A 15,726-nucleotide genomic window follows, 5' to 3' on the forward strand; every position below is an offset into this window, starting at 1 on the left:
AGGAATTACTTCCTCTTAGTTTTTCCAAGTACACTACGGCAAACAAGCACATAGAAAAGGTGTTTGAGGGCGTGCGCAGCCATTTGCAGGAAGATGGGATCCTTTTTTGCTTCAGTTTTTATGGACACAAGCAGCGAGGTATGTATTCCTGGAGGAGCAGTGGACTATCAAAGTCCTCAGCTCCATTACTTACGCTGCTGTAAGTTCCTTTTTCAGTGAGGCAGGCTTTTCACCTGTAGCAAAACTGCAGCAGCCCAAACCCATCCATGCTGCAAAGGTCCAAGAACAGGACAAAGTACAAAAGGTAAAGAAGGGGACTAAATAAATGTGAAACATTAATTTATTTTCCCACTGTTCACAAGCTGTGGCTGACCCCCACAGCAGCCTGTATCCTCAGAATCTGCTTCCACCAGGGCTACTCTGGCAGACATCTCTCAGCTCTGTTCTCCTCCTGTGTTCAGGAGAAAGTCAGAACCATCTGTGGGGGAGAGCTAGCCAGGGACCCACAACAGCCTCCTGAGCATAGAAGCCTGCTAGTTTGCCTGCGACAGGCGCAGCAGTGGCGGTAGTCTTTGGCCGCAGCTCAATGCAGCGTACTGTTGCTCTGCTCCTCAAAGGTCATTTTGCCCAGCAGTTGGCTCTCCAGCTCTACGTTGCTCACTGGCAGCTGGAAGAAGTTCATTTCAGCTGCCAAAGCTGCCATGGCAGAGGGGTCCTGGCCAAACTGTGCCCGGAGCATCATGTCCATTTTCTCCAGGCGCCGCTTCAGCCTCTTGGCCTCGCGTTCCCGGATGAGCCGGGCCTGCCGTTTCTCTGGGGTCTCGTTTGCACGTTTCAATCGCATGGCTTCCCGGTCTCGCTGCAGCCGTCGCGCCCGCTGTTCATCTGTCTCTTGCATGCGCTGCAGGCGCTTAGCTTCTCGATCCCGCATCCGTCTCACTTCCCGCTCCTCGGGAGTCTCGTTGTCCCGCCGGCTCTTCTTGGCTGTGCGCTCCCGCTCCAGACGCTGCAGCCGCACTTCCAGGGGCTCGTTCTGCCGACGAAGCGCCCACTTTCGCATGCCAGGTGTCTGTGCCTCCAGCAGCTTGCGATACGCAGCGCAGTTGTTGCACACTAGGAGGATGCTCGCAGGATACACAGGGGTGTGAAAGGCAACGTCCTTCCCCTCGACACCGGAGGGGCCCTCACTCTGGGGTGCGGGCAGGCGATCTGCACTGAGCACTTCTGGCAGCTTCTCACTGGAAAGCAGAAAGTGCAGAGTGTCAGAGACTTGGTGCTGACAGGAGGGACCTCATCTCGGACTGACGGGGAGGCTGCAGTGAACGGTACCCCTAATAGTGCCCATGACAGAGGCCTGTGCTAAACCATCCCTGCCCACAAACACATCTGAATACCTAAAACCAATCAACAGCATAGACAGGGGTAGGAACAGGGTTAGCCCAGAGCAGTACCTGAGTTGGAAGAGTGCAAGGGCAGGAATTAACCAGCAAGCTGCTACTCCCCATCATCTCTAGATTTCTCCATTCCCTATTCCCCTAGTCAGTGAATAATCTTCCACCAGGCAGGACACAAATAAGGAACATTTTGGTTTCTGCCTGTAGTCTTGCTTTGGAAATGAGGAACTCATCTGGGCAGCACAGACCCTGTCTGATGGACTGATCAGCAAGGAGAGCAACGATTGTTCTGTGACAAGAGTCTCAGTGCTCTGAAGAATCCTACTTCTTCACAGAGCTAAGAAACACCCTTTTAGCAGCACAGCTCGTGGAGATTTTTGCAGGTAATGTGGAGCTGCAAGGAGGAAGGGATCCAGGAAATCTCAGTCATTGGGGGTGTTCCCAGCTGGCCTTTAGTAGGGCATAGACATGATTCCTGTGTCACTTAAGGCAACCCACCTAATCTTTTCTGTGGGTACCCTAGCCCACTCACCAGCCAGGGTGACCCTGACCTGTTGAATGTGGCGTGGCTGGTGAAACGTGCTCCACACACTGCACAGTTTGACAGCTGGTCCTCTGAGTGGATCAGGAGATGTCGCCCAAGGGATCCTGGTGAGCTGAGGGCTCTGCCACATACAGGACACATGTAGCTCTTGGCGCTCACCACAGCTGCAGTGTGCTGCAAAACAACCACTAGGTTGTTAGTTACAAATTGCCCAGCTCCCTGCCCAGTTTGAGGTGTGCTAACAAAATATGGTAAACCATTTAGTTCAGCCTCTTGGAAAAGGATCATTTAACCACTAAAACCTCTGGCTTACAGCTCCTAGACTAAGTGCAAGACATTTGGGATGTTACAGATCAAATACCTTCCTGCAGTTCAACAGCAGTGCAAGAGAAACAAGTAGAGCCAGAACGCTCAGATCATACGACCTGCCCCTTGTTTTCAGAAAGGCATCTAAGCAGCTGGTGTTGCTAGAAAAAGCATGACTGCACCAGCAGTAGGCAGGATGCTGGGGAGGGAAAGCTCACTATGATGGTAGCTACAGGCAGTCAGCTGGTGCAGATAAGTGGTCAGTTCAGCTCTGCTTCATTCCTTCTGTTACAGACTTTGATGTGCTGGGAGGAGAGTACTGACAAAAAACCTGTAAGATCCCAGCATAGATTTCCCGCAGTACTGGAATTGTTTCAGAGGAAGAACTGCTGCTTTCATGGATAGGAACCGTGATAAAGGGACAGAATAAAGAACCAAACGATCAAGAGGAGGGTTCCTTATTTCACTGACTGATGTAAAAATTGCTTCTGTGTTTGATCTGAAAGAACTGTCTTGTCTCAGCCTGCAACTGCTTGTAGTGACTGCCTGGGGATGGAGCTGTGCTCTCCAGCTGTGCAGACTGGTGCCTTGCTGATTCTTTCACCCAGGACTCCCTGTGGACTATCTGCTATAAACTTCAGTCACATCCTAGATAGGAGGATCAGTTCGGCTCTGTGACTGCAAAAATCAGAACAAAGCCGTCCCATGCCCCTTGCCCAGGCCTGTTCCTGAATTTGGGACAGCTGAGCAGCTTAAGGCCAGAGACATCCCCCCATTTGGAACCAACCCCTACCTGGTACACGTGCGCAATGAGCTGCTCTCTGCTTCCACATTCCAGCTGGCAGAGGGGACACTGGGACAATCCCAGCATGGGGTCAGCATTCAAACTCTCGGTAACCTGGGGGAGGGAAAGACACCTTGGTGTAGGGCACACAGGTCTTCACACAGCCACCCCACCCTCCCTTAGTATCTAGTCAACACCTGCACACAGGCCTCGCCCAGATCAAGTGCTGTGCCCAGTCCTGCTGGGGCTGGTTTGCTGTTCTCCATCTAAAACTTCCTTTATGTATCCTCCGAGCAAAACTCTTGCTGCCTCCAGAAGCAAGAGAAGCCTCGTGGCCCACACTCGCACCCATAATCTTGCCAGCACAGTGCCTCTGGTAGGCAAGGTCTGCTCTGCAGCAGAAGGGAAGGGGAGATCAGTCAGAGAAAGGTGCCAGCACTGAAGGAGGTGGACAGACCGCGTAAGCATCTCAGCAAGGCAGGAGAATAGCAGTTTGTCTCCTGTTCCTGGCAACCCAAGAACACCTCACACCATTTCCACCATTTCCTCCAGCCAGGAGATACTGTTTGGAGGAAGCGAGAGTGGGGACAAGGGAAGAAATCACCCCGAGGAGAAAAGATGTGTTTTCACCCCGCGCCCTCTCTTCTTCCTGGGAACTTGAGGTGAGTGCAGTGCCAATATACACTTGCCTCATTTTCTCTCATCAGTGGGGTTCCAGCTGCAGGTTTTTCCACATTCTCTAACTCTTTCTTCACTTTTATCATTGAACCATCCTCTTCAGAAGTGTGGGAAGAGACTTCATCCTGGGTGGTTTCATCATCATCACTGCCACCTGAAACATGAGAAAGCAGTTACTCCAAGTGTCAGGGCCCTGAGGGCACTAATAAACCTTAATTGTCTTGACAAGCCTCATCTGGGGCCATCTGCTCACACCCACTGACCAGATGCTTCATTTAAACTCAGGGGAGCTTCAATCCCTAGAGTACTGCATGGAGTTCCTGGCTCTGCCCTGTTAGCCAGCCTTGCTTGGCAATCTGTGGGCAGAGCCCGTTGCTGTCAGCACCCTGCTCTGTGGGGTGCACCCTGCTCTGTGGGGTGCACCCTGCCAGTGAGCTGGTTGCCCAACCTGCGCTGTGGTGGCTCCAGGCCCACCTGCCCTTAGGGAGCAGTCCCGCTCTTGTTGGCGGATGCGGAGTCCTGCACAAGAGCCAAGGGCTAACCCGGAGGAGGAGATGAGTAAGATGGTCCCCAGAGGACCCCCGCAAGCTGTGCAGCACCTAACCTCAGCCCTCGGAAGAGTCTCTCCAGTCCACTACCTTGCAATTACTGGAAGGGGCAGAACTCACTGCTGCTGGAGTCATGGTCTTGCAGTGGATGAATGGCTGGCCTTTGGTCCCCAAGAGGTCCAGGAAAGCTGTTTTTCATCATGGCTTGGCGGGCTTGCTCCTCCAGCCCTGCAAAGACTTGCTCCCCTGGCAGCCACAAGGACAAAGAGTCAGACTAGTGTCGTTCCATTGATTTTACCACAAAAGCTTACCAGAAATGCATCAGGTGTGAGGTGGCTCACCTGCACTGCGCGGAACCTCTGAAGTCACCTTTCTGAAAGCATTTAAGTAACCGCTCTGCTTGCTGACCCCATGACACCAGCATTCTGTACCTGCTGATGCAAGCGTAGTCCCTATGTCTAGATCAGTCTTGCTAAGGGAAACGTTGGGTGTCAGGCTGGCCTCTACATCCTGTTTATCTACTGCTCTGGTGACATGTAAAAAAGCCTGCAAGACTCCACATACCTGCCATATGTGCCCAGGTGACTTCCTCTTCTACCAGACAAACTACCTGCCAATAGAACTGCAGCACAGCTGGAGGTGGGGGGGAAGCCACCCGGGGATGATAACAGTATCCCAAATCACACACAGTGTTATTGGGCTCTTCTGAGTCATTACGTCCTATTCCCTGCTATTGCAGGCAGGGTGATGGTACTGTGACAGATCAGGATATTTAGAAAGCAATTCAATCATGTTAGGATCTGGGAAAACACAGACATTAGTGCTTGTATGACTCCCAAATTAGGTTAAACTAATTTTTAAATACAGGCTCTCTTTTTCTCTCTGTATTCTCCTTGCAGTGTAACAGCATGGCAAACTAAATCTGCATGCTTGCTTTAATTGTGGTCTTCCAAAGTTTAATCACAACTTCAATTAATATCCTAACTTTTCTCCACTGACAGAATCTGTGTATAGTATTTGCCATGTTTCCTTATCATGCGCTTCCACTGAAACATTCTCAACGTTAGCTCAATTACCATGCAGTGTGTTTGTGAATTTCTTTAGTTATTAGAAAGTTCCTTCATAGCTAGGTAGTAACTAACCAAATAAAATGCTGGCGGTAGTAACTAACCAAATAAAATTTGGAGAGAGCAAATTGGTGGGGAGAGAGGAGAGGGAAGGATCATTAGCTGAATGCCCTGTGCTATGTCCACTGCAGCATACTGCTGGCCCAGTAGTTAGATCGTCACCACCTGGATCACCAGGCAACAGCCCAAACCGTGGCATGTCCTGGACGTTCTACAGATGTTGGCTGTCGCCAGAGCAGCATCAAGTTGCTACTCTGCAGCACCTGCTTCCTGCCTGCGGTCCGCTGGGCTCCTCTACAGGGTGAGCAAGCACCCATTCACATTGAATTCCCTTTCCTCTCTGCACTGTTCAGTGGTTCTTTTCTCTCATCCATTCTACAGACAAAATGCTTCATCAGGCTGAGGATTTGTAGATAGATATTTGATATTGATATTTTTTGATATCATTTTTCATAATTTACACTTCTCCTTCAGGACATAATTTGTTTTTTTCTCTTGAGAAATTTGCAGAGAAATAATCTCTTCCTGAGTGCCTGGCATCTTATCTGCTTTCCACAGTGGTGCTAAAACCAAGGGCTGTCCTCTGTGTACTGTCACCACCTTCTCTCCCAGGAGGACTGGGGACAAGCTGCCCCTCCAGAAGCAGCTGGTGCTCCTCTGAAAGAAAACTTCCTACAGCAGTGTCTGCTAGGGAAAGCTTCCAGTTCCGTAAAGTCAAACATTAATATTTACATTAAAACAAACAAATGACTTTGTTTCATATGTAGTTATAACTTGTTTTTATCAGTGGGTGAGCTGTGAGCACTTGGGACAAGGTGCTAGAGTTCCCAGAGGGCTAGCTTTTGGATTAAATTTATCAGCTGGTTTGTAACTCTCAGGAACTACTCAAAGCACAAATGCAGAAATAGTATGGAAGATGCGGTGCATTTTTAACATAAAACAAAGAAGCCAAAGAGTAGCTTTTGGAACCAAATTGCACCTTTTAGTATAGGGCCACAACTGGCATCGGTGTAATCAGGGAATTTCATTCTTGATCCACTGAGAGAACACCAGTCCTGTTATAAGGAGGGGTGTATTCCCACATACTAAACTGTTTCAGCCAGCTTAGCCCCATATTCATACTCACACCGCCTTTCTGGTGCTTACCTCAAAATTTCCGGCATTGCTTTAAAGAGCAATAATTTACGGAAGACTTCAAAGACCTTCAGAAGTTTCACGGAGACTGAGGGAGAGGAGTTTGAGTTCCCACCATCCCCATGGAGGTTTCCAAAAGCATTTGAAGGCTTTTATCATTCTTTCTCAGAAACAAGAGAAAGGTTTCTGCAGAGAGGACTTGAGAACACAATCCACGTTGGCTGAAGAGAGGTGCAGGAGAGCACCCTAAATCTATCTGCCACGGAAAGCAGCAGGCACTATGGTGAATACTGGGACATGTGCCCATGTTGGAATGCATCCAACTGAATGGTTTTCATAACCTGGAGCGCTGCTTTTATGTCTGGACCACATTGGTGGGACTGAGATACAAACTGTACGAACAGCGGACACTACAGAATTATGGTGCCTCTCCAAGAAGCAGATCTCCATGAACCACCAGGTTAAGAGCCCAGAGACAAAAGAGCATTGGAAGTCAAAGTATGCTGAAATGAGGAAACCCATGGTATGCAGGACAGATGTGAAATTATGGTGGAGGATGTGCTACCCGTGACAATTGTGAAACAAGACTCCAAACATTACCACGACTACTAGTGGAAGCAGTTACACGTTTGTTTCCTTTTCCCTTTCCCCTTCCAGATGGCTTTCGTTTCTACTGAGCAGAAGCCCAGAGATTCATGGCAGAAAAGTTCCTGCTCAGACACACAGACCACATTGGCAGGCTGCAATGTCACGATTTTAAAAATCTGTGATCTTTAGAGGAGACGACTGAGGGGACTCTTCCTGTCAGTAACACTAACACCAATCACAACAACCAACAGAGCGATCATGTCTGCCAGTGGCCTTTCTGTACAGTGCACCCAGAACCAAGCTAACACTGACTCAGTACGGTGCAGAGAACTTTCAGCTTCCAGCCAGAAACACAAATGGTTAACCAAACCAGTGCTGTTAGCACTCAACATCTTGTGCATTCTCCGCTAGCCTGTATCTAAAAGGCATCATGGGATTAGGGAAACAAACAAAAAAAAAAAACAACTTTTAAAAACTCTTTCACTTATACAAAATTTCTTATTATACTAATATGGTCTCAAAAGGAACTTAGAGAAGAGTGTTAAGTTCATCTACTGATAGACTAAGTCCTACTTCAGTGAAGCTTTAGAGCTGTAAGGTTTGACAGATACAGGGTTATGTTTTTGTTTCCGCACACACATGCTCACATACAGACACTTATTCCCCCACCTCCACCCCCTTTTGAATACATTTGCATTGATGTGGAAAGGGAGTAAGACAGGCAACAGCTTTAGGATCACCACTATCAGTGAAGGACGTTGTGCTCAATATTGAATTCACAGACTCTTCTCCAGAATTTTCTTTATTAAATACAAAAAGGGCTGCAGGCTGACCACAACACCAGAACAAATCACTGTATTTGTTTTACAAACAGCTAGAGATGTAGGACAGTGAAAAACTCATACAAATGCCTCTGCTTTGCATTCCAGTTCTCCTCTCCATAATCTTGTAAGTGAGTGGGATGCCAGGAGAGCAGCTGTGGAGGTAGGGGGCAGCCCTGGGGTACTGCGTAACAGGGGCAGTTATGACTGCTAGGACCTGGTGGTGCACCAACTTTGCAGCAGCCAGAAATGATTTTTTCCTGAGCCCTTTCCTTCTTGAACTGTATGAATGCAGGATAACTCTCAGGTGTTCTGGAAAATAAACACACAAACAAACAACCTCACCCCCAGATCCACAAAACAAAAATAAAAAGAAACCACATCGTTCCCCTGTCTTCCTTCCTAAACAGCAAAGTCTCTCAGAGATGAGCCACTTTACTCCCTCCTTGTACATCAATTTAAAGTCCCTGTTCATGTAGGTCTTCTCTGTGTTCCTTTCCTGGACCTGAAATTTGCAAGTCTGTCCACCACTGTGGATCTAGTCCACCTGCCCCATCGCTATTTGGGTTGTCCATATTGCTGTAGTGGTTACTGAAATGAAAAACAACAATTGAAAGAGTTAATAACCGCAGCCCACAGAGCCCTTTAAGTACCAAGGATTTTGATGCAAGTAACAATTTTTGCTCAGTTTTGAATGCTGGGTGCTATTTCTTGCAAGATACTTTCTTTTCAAACTTGGAATATTATAGACAGCAGAATTCAAGAAATACTGAAGAGTACAGAGTGTGTGTGTATCAGAGGGAGAAGGAAGGAGACAGAGGATTAATGGGACGCTGGGACCATGCTAAATACAGCTAGGAAATGTCCAGTAATTTGATTTTAAAAGGCTATTCTGAAGAGATCTAAAATAAGCATCACTTGCAAAGGGTAGAAGCCATAGAAAGAGAAGCAGCTCATGGGACAGCAGGGAGGGAAAATAAAAGCACGCTAATACCTGAAGCAGAATTCTTGGCAAGCTCAAGAACAGTGGAGTAACCCATAACAGATGGAGTGACAGTGCAGCAATGGATGGGCTTGAAGGCAAGATCAGATGATTAATTGCTTAGAAAGATTTTATACTTTTACACTTTTGAGTCTGGGAGAAAATAAAGACAGAAACGGACGAATGAAGATATCTCCACAGGAACAATGTGACTGTATTGCATTTTTCAATTCAGTGTGAAATGGGCAATGCAATAAGTATATTCCAGTATTACAGTTTTATTTCTTACCACATTGTCAGGTGAGAACGTTTTTCATGCACCATGTGGCAAAACAAAATTAAATTGTTAAGAGCCAATTATGTGCTGCAGCCCTGCCAAAGGGAAACAACTACAATGAAAGCTGTAGATGGACCGGCCATCACACACAACGCTACGTTTACCATAACAGTAAATTTACTGTTGTTTATCTACTATTTTGAATTTCTCTATTTAAAACGATTTGATCTGTAACAACACAACTCCCCAGCCAGTCACTCTGCATGCCGAAGTGCTTCTGTGCTAAGTGGGGTCAGCAGTCCCTGTTGTGAGAGGAAGGTCAAACAAGGGCCATGCCAAGCCTGGAAAGTAACCCTGGAAAGAGGTGGCATTGAGCAAGCCAGGGAGAGGAGACTGTAGCTGTTGCTTGCCCAAATGAATCTGAGAAGGAAGATAACATGGAGCAGCCAAGCAAGGAAGAAGTGGGCACCATCCTCCCATGAATTTGTCCAGTTAGATATTCACAGTAGCATTTATGCGAATCCAAAAAGCACTTCCCCAGCCCCACAGCCTGCCAAATCAGATCCCAATTGCAGACAACTGCATAAAAAGCTGCATACCTGCTGTCCCTTTTATTCCTCTCCTCCCAAACATTTCAGTCCCTGTGAAGAAGTCTCAGTAACGTGCCTGCTATGTCTCAGCCTGATTCCTCATTCTGCTGGCTCACCCAGTTCTTGGAGATGATGTTCTCTCCGATTTTCCTCGTCATTCACCAGCGCACTGGCATTTCTGGGCCCTCCAGATACACAGCAGGCTAGGTAGACAGAGAAGTCCCAACGATTTGGTGGTGTTCATCGTAAGACACACAAGATTTCCATCCCAAGGAGGAGACATCACCATTGTAATTTTCTTGTATCTTTCAGTCCCTTTATTTTCTTGTGATCCTACTCGCTGCTTGTGATGACTCCTACTGAATGGTTTGTCTGTAGCTTACGCATTGCACGTAAAAGTGGTGAACCGGTCCCAAGTTTCCTCTCTCTATGGCCTATCTCACGCCCGCCAGTAGCCTTTTTGCCAGGTGGTTTCCCCAAGACTAAGGCTGGTGATCACTTGTATTGCAGATTAAAAAGCAACGTGCAATGTGAAAATGCAACAACTGAACTCCATAGCATGTGTCGTCCTGTACACAGCAGTACAAGCTTCTGGAGGACATAACCGTTGTGCAGTGGAGTACAGAAGAGAAAACAGCCCACCTGAATGCCATGGAAGCTCCACCTACACCTTTAGAGCTGTCACACCCCTTGGTCCCCATGGCCGAGGGACCATAACTACACCAGAGGCGGCAACATACATGCAAGCTTTCTACAAGTCTAATCTAACCAGCAAGAGTAGCACCTGGGCGCTCTCAGAAGCAAATGTGTGTGGACAGAAGTGTTACTGGCATTGTAGGAGAAAACACAGGACGTCTAAAGTTTCTCTAATTCCAAGCAGACAAACCAGTCAATTCCAAGCAGACAAACCAAAGCTATACTCTGCACACAGAAGCAGGAATGGGAGAGCACAACTCAGCACAGCTACCAAAAGTTACCTCTACATCGCCCTCATGCTAGCCACCAAGGAGTTTTTTCAGCTCTCCCACATCCACCTCTTGTTGCCTACAGGGCCTTCAAATCCCACACAGAGGTAATTCTCCCCACTACACTCAGTGAATGTGCGGAGTGTTAGGTTACATCATGATGTGTTTTCTTCTAGCAGAGAACAGCATGCATAGATTTCTGTTGCCATATCCATACATAAAGGCACCACAGAGAAACACACAGAAACGTGCAAGCCAGCAGCATCAGCAAAGTAAGGCAGTTGCTAGGGCTGCAGCACTCAGCTCTCTGTCCCACAGTCATGACAGTTACCACAGCTTAGCAATAACCTAGGCCCCCTCATCTCATCAGCCTTGCTCTCACATGTCTACAGAAGTGGGAATTTGTTCTCCTCATTCCAGCTCAGATTCCAAACATGTCTCCAGCTACAAAGCTGAGTAGTTTCAAGGGCATAGCTTCAGACCCTCAACTTCCCTCTGCTGTAGTCAGTCAAACAACAGCTGTAGATGTGCAGATTCCCCTTTGCAGCTGAACATCCCCACAGCTGTCTCCGAGTGCTGCTCACATCTTTCTGTAGCCTGCCCACAAGAAGTGCTGATGTACAGCATCTTCAGTCCGTTCACTACTCAACAAATGCCAGGTTCTTGACAATGCTGGAGAAACAGTCTTGCCCTCTCAGCTCAGGACAAGTATGATCTGACAGATAGCATTTATCTGTCCATTGATTGACTTAACCACTGCCTATTCCCTGAAAGGAAAGAGCAAATGGCTTTATTTGCATTAGCTGGTAGGAAATTGAGGTACAGTGAGCTTAAGTGACACGTCCGTGCCAGTCTGTGGTAGAACAAAGATCAGAAGCCGGGATTCCCAGGCTTTTAGCTGCACACAGACCACCCTACCTGGAACTTCCTTTCCCAAGACTGGCCAGAGCCCCAGAATCACATTTCTTAGTATACTACCTTGCACTTGTGACAGTGTGAACGCAAAGCAGAACTGCAGGCCCTGTGCATACACTCACCTGCACACCTTTACAGTGTCAATTGTTTGTTCAAGCCTATCCCTGTCCTGCCGTGTCAGGACTCAGCCAGCTTCCCTGATGCACAGAGCTCAATTTCTCTTCTTACAGGCCGTAAGAGAAACCGTGAGTAACCATTCCCCCACAGACTGCACCTCTTCTCACCATTCCCCACCTCCCCTTCTCATTCCACAACAATCTGTCTGGGGCAGGGATCCCACGATGCTGTGTAACATAATACTCACAGTGAACTTTGTTAGGAGTGGTCTGTTTCCGACGGGACATGTTTCCCTGACCTGGGAGCACAGAGTGTTCGTTCCCTCAGCAGAGGGCTCACCTGAGAAGAGAAGAGCCTGTCACACACACCACTGGAACCTTCTGAGTCTCTGGCCAAACACAGCTGGGCACCTCAGGGTCACTCCCCATCCTTTTGCCTACAGGGCTCATTCTGCATCACCACAACCACGGCGCCGGCACCCAACACAACCCACAAGCGTTTCACAAACCACCACGCATGGGCAGCCCCACCCGTCGCAAGCAAAGTTCCGAGCAACCTCGTACCTGGTGCACCACCAGCCGAGAAGGCCCCGCTTCAGGAGTGACCGTGCGCTCGGCCTAAATCCCTGCCTCCCTCCCGTCTGCCCCCACGGCAGGTAAGGCATAAACCTAACCACAGCCACCACCAAACCGACCCAGAGAGAGGAGGAGGGGACAGCCGGAGGGGCCAGGCACCAGGCACACAAAGGCACCGTCCGCCTGGCAGATGCAGCTCCAGGCGCGGAGGCACAGCCAGCCCCAGGGCAGGCCACAGCCCCGCCGGCACCCCCGAGCAGGCAGGGCAAGGGGAGCGGCCGGGCAGGGGGCCCGCAGCCAGCCGCAGCCCCCCGGCCCCGGGGCGGGGACACGCCAGCACCCCGCAGGCTTCACCGGGGAAACATCGGCCCCTCCGACTGGGGGAGTCGGTGCCAACAGCGCCCTGGGGCAGGCGGGCAGAAGGACTGGACGCGTTCACCCCAGACGGACGCAGGGGCGCTGTCAGCCGCTGACAGGCAGACGCGGGGATGCTGCCGGCCTCTGACAGACGGACCCGGGGGGGCCGGCACCCCCCGGACAGACGGGCAGGCAGCGGCCCCGGCCCCCAGGATGCGGAGGACGCGCGGGGGGACCCGGCACGACGGCCCGGCCGGACAGACCGACAGCCCGCCCGGCCCCCGCCCCGCGCCCCCCGGGCCCCGGCCCCGGCCCCGCCTTACCCGCGCCGCGGAGCCGCGGACAGACAAAGGGCCGCGGACGGACGGACCGGCAAGATGGCGGCGCCGCCAGAGCGCGCGGCGCGGGCACGGCCCCGGGGAGCCCCCGGCCCGGCCCCGGCCCCGGCCCGGCCGTGCCCTCCCCGCCGCCGCTCCCCGGGCCCCGGCCCCTCGCCCGCCCGAGCTCTCACCTGCTTCTCATGGGCGCGCCTCGGCCAGCGGGCGCCGGACGCCCGGGAGCGCCCCGCCGCGCGCCGCTCCTCGCGGGGCCGCCTCGGGGAGCCGGGGACCGCTCGCCCCGCGCCGCCACAGCCCCGGCACCGCGCGGCCGCGGGCAGCGCCGCCCGGCGGGAAGCCGCCGCGGGAGGTGCCGCCCCCCGCCCCCCGCCGGCGGCCCCGCTCCCCTCCTCGCCGCCCCGGGCGGGCGCGGCACCGGGCGCCCCCCTCGCCGCTCTGCCGGGCCGGCTGCCGCGGCCGCCGCTGCCGGCGAGCTCTCGCCGCCCCGCCCGGCGCTCGGCGGGGAGCTGCGCCGCCGCCCCCGGCCCGGCCCGGCCCCTCCCTCCCGCGGGCGCCGCCGGGCCCCGGCGGTCCCGGCCCCCCGCGGGCGGCTGTGCGGGGCGCCGCGGCGCTGCCCCCCGTGCGGCCGCCGCTTCCCGCGGAGGCGGGGCTGGCGGCGCGGGGCCGGCCGGCGGAACGCGGCGCTGCCGGAACCTCCGCGCCGGGGGGCGGGGCCCGGCGGGCGTGCCTCGAGGTGACGCGAAGGCACCGCCCCGCGAGGGTGTCCCTCCGCCCCGCGATGTAGTCCCTCGGCTCAGCGATTTCCTCCTGTGCCGCCGCCGCTTCTCGCTCCGGGTTCCGCCGCAGCAGTGCGGAGGGCGGCTCGCGCGGCCTCTCCGTAGCCGCCGCGCCCGCTCGGTCGTGCCCGGGCTACGAGGCCGGCTGCGGGGCGTGCCGGCCCCGCGGATCGCTCCGCGAGGCGAGGGGTGCGCTGCGGCCGGCCGCCATTTTGGGTGCGTGCGGGCTGCGCGGCGGCACGGCGGTGAGCGGTGAGCGGCGGGAGGGGGGCCCGGCGGGGCAGGGGGGGGCTGGGTGATGGGCCCGGGACCTGCGCTGCTGTGAGGCGTCCCCGCGGCGGGGCCTGGCGGCGGGGCGGGGCGGAGGGGGGTCTCTCCTCTCTCCTGGTCTCTGCCGCCGCGAGCGGGGCCGGTGCCGTTCGGCAGGGCCATCGGGCAGCCGCGCCGAGCCCCGCTGGCCGAGCAGCGCCCCGAGAAACGCCCCGGCGGCGCCCCGGGCTGCCCGAGGGAAGGCTGGGCCGGGCGGAGGCAGGGCAGAGCGCTGCCCGCCCGCAGGCCGGGGCGATGCGGGCTGGAGCAGCCCTTCAGCAGCCTGTCAGCAGCCCGGCGGTAGCGGGAAGGGTTTTGGAACAGGCGCGTACTCGTACAGAGACGGGGCGGCTTGTGCCGAGGCTGCTGCTTGGAGCTCCGGAGTTACTGCGGGGCTGGAGGTTCAGGTTACGGAAGGGCAAAACTTTCCATGGCATCAGACAAACTCACGCCTTTTTCTGTATCGGAGTTCTTTGGGCTTCGTTGGTTCCGTGTATCGCTGCTAATCGTACTGGTGTGCGAAGAGATCAGCTAAATAGACTCGGTGCACGCTAGGAAGCAGTGAACTGTATACAAGCCACTTGTGACATACAAAAACATTATCGCTATCCAGAAGTCTGCTCTGTCGTGCCCCTCGGGTACAAGCCAAGGTCTTTCAATGCGATAGCCCTTAAGGAAGATTTTTCTGACAAACATTTCTTGTCGTAACAAAGTGCTGTAGTAAAGTGTCTTCTGAGTTAGTTTTCTGTACGACTGATTAGTTCAGCTGGCTCACGAGAGACTGGAGAAATGCCAGAGTAAGGGTTGGGAAAGCAGGAGGAGTGTGGGGAGAACACAGGGCTTCCTCCTGACGGTAGGACTGTCAGCTTGGTTCCCAGCCTTAGTTTACACAGTTCTCAGGCTAATTGCATGCTGTTCTATGGCTTGCACGTTAATATGACAGAGATGGGTGATTGCAGTTGACCTCTGTGCTTCTTTAAAAATGCTGTTTCCTTGTTGGAGGGAGGGATAGGATCTGACCGTGTGATAGTTGTGCTGGCATCTCCAGCCATTGGTTTACTTGTCTCACTTTTCAAAGTAAATGAGTGAAATCATGTCTTCTGTTATTTATGCTGTATAATACTTACTGCTACTGATGATGTGAGATATATAAATTTGCATTTCAAAGAAATCTAGGGTAGGGAACCTCAAAATACTGTGTAGCTCGCCTTACTGAGTTGAACTCACATTTTTCTTCCCAGACTATTGCTGTTGGGTGTATATCTAACATAGAATCACAGTTCTTAAATTTTTACCGTATGCTGGTATTCACATTGGTGGCTAGCGTTAGCTATCCAAATTGAATATACTCAGGCCTTCAAAGTTAACGTTTTAGGGTATGTTTTCTAGCCCTGTACCTTTTTATGGAGTAGGCACTTTTTTTTATAATCTCCCATCTCTTTCTGGGGTTGAGATGCAGTCTGTCAGAAGGGGAATATTCAGGAAGTTTCTGTTTGCTGTTGGCCTTGGTTTGGTGCAATGTTGTAAGGTGGGAAAGGGAACGGTGGTGCTGTAGGCCCAGTCGAATAGCAGGTAGCTGTTCATTTGGACACGTAGGATAG

At 52.2% G+C, this 15,726-nt stretch overlaps 1 protein-coding gene across 14 annotated transcripts; it reads right to left on the bottom strand.

Annotated features, from left to right (window-relative positions):
* Window positions 1–322: 322 nt before the first annotated feature.
* Window positions 323–14,298, bottom strand: ZNF821 (zinc finger protein 821). Of its 14 annotated transcripts, none has more exons than XM_068693299.1 (7): window positions 13,214–13,748; window positions 12,018–12,109; window positions 4,375–4,500; window positions 3,718–3,860; window positions 3,038–3,142; window positions 1,946–2,112; window positions 323–1,238 (listed from the first exon to the last, which is right to left on the bottom strand). In XM_068693299.1, the coding sequence occupies exons 2-7, from the start codon at window positions 12,055–12,057 to the stop codon at window positions 584–586; spliced, it is 1,236 nt and encodes a 411-aa protein (XP_068549400.1). In that variant the 5' UTR covers window positions 12,058–12,109; window positions 13,214–13,748; the 3' UTR covers window positions 323–583. The 14 variants fall into 14 exon arrangements, 10 of the variants coding, with proteins under 10 accessions (XP_068549400.1, XP_068549401.1, XP_068549402.1 ...); XM_068693300.1 differs by lacking the exon at window positions 13,214–13,748 and adding an exon at window positions 13,026–13,046; XM_068693306.1 differs by having other exon boundaries at window positions 933–1,238; window positions 1,893–2,112; window positions 13,214–13,988.
* Between the last annotated feature and the right edge of the window lie 1,428 nt (window positions 14,299–15,726).

The sequence above is a fragment of the Anas acuta genome, chromosome 10, assembly GCF_963932015.1.
Source record: "Anas acuta chromosome 10, bAnaAcu1.1, whole genome shotgun sequence".
In the NCBI taxonomy this organism is placed as follows: domain Eukaryota; kingdom Metazoa; phylum Chordata; class Aves; order Anseriformes; family Anatidae; genus Anas; species Anas acuta.

What these genes read in the sequence shown, in the direction of transcription:
- ZNF821 (XM_068693299.1), bottom strand. Translation starts at nt 12,057, where the DNA reads ATGTCCCGTCGGAAACAGACCACTCCTAACAAAGTTCACT. An exon ending in CACTCCTAACAAAGTTCACT is followed by an intron (nt 4,501 to 12,017) that starts GTGAGTATTATG and finishes TGTGGCTGCCAG; the next exon opens with GGGAGCAAGTCTTTGCAGGG. An exon ending in AGACCATGACTCCAGCAGCA is followed by an intron (nt 3,861 to 4,374) that starts GTGAGTTCTGCC and finishes CTCATGTTTCAG; the next exon opens with GTGGCAGTGATGATGATGAA.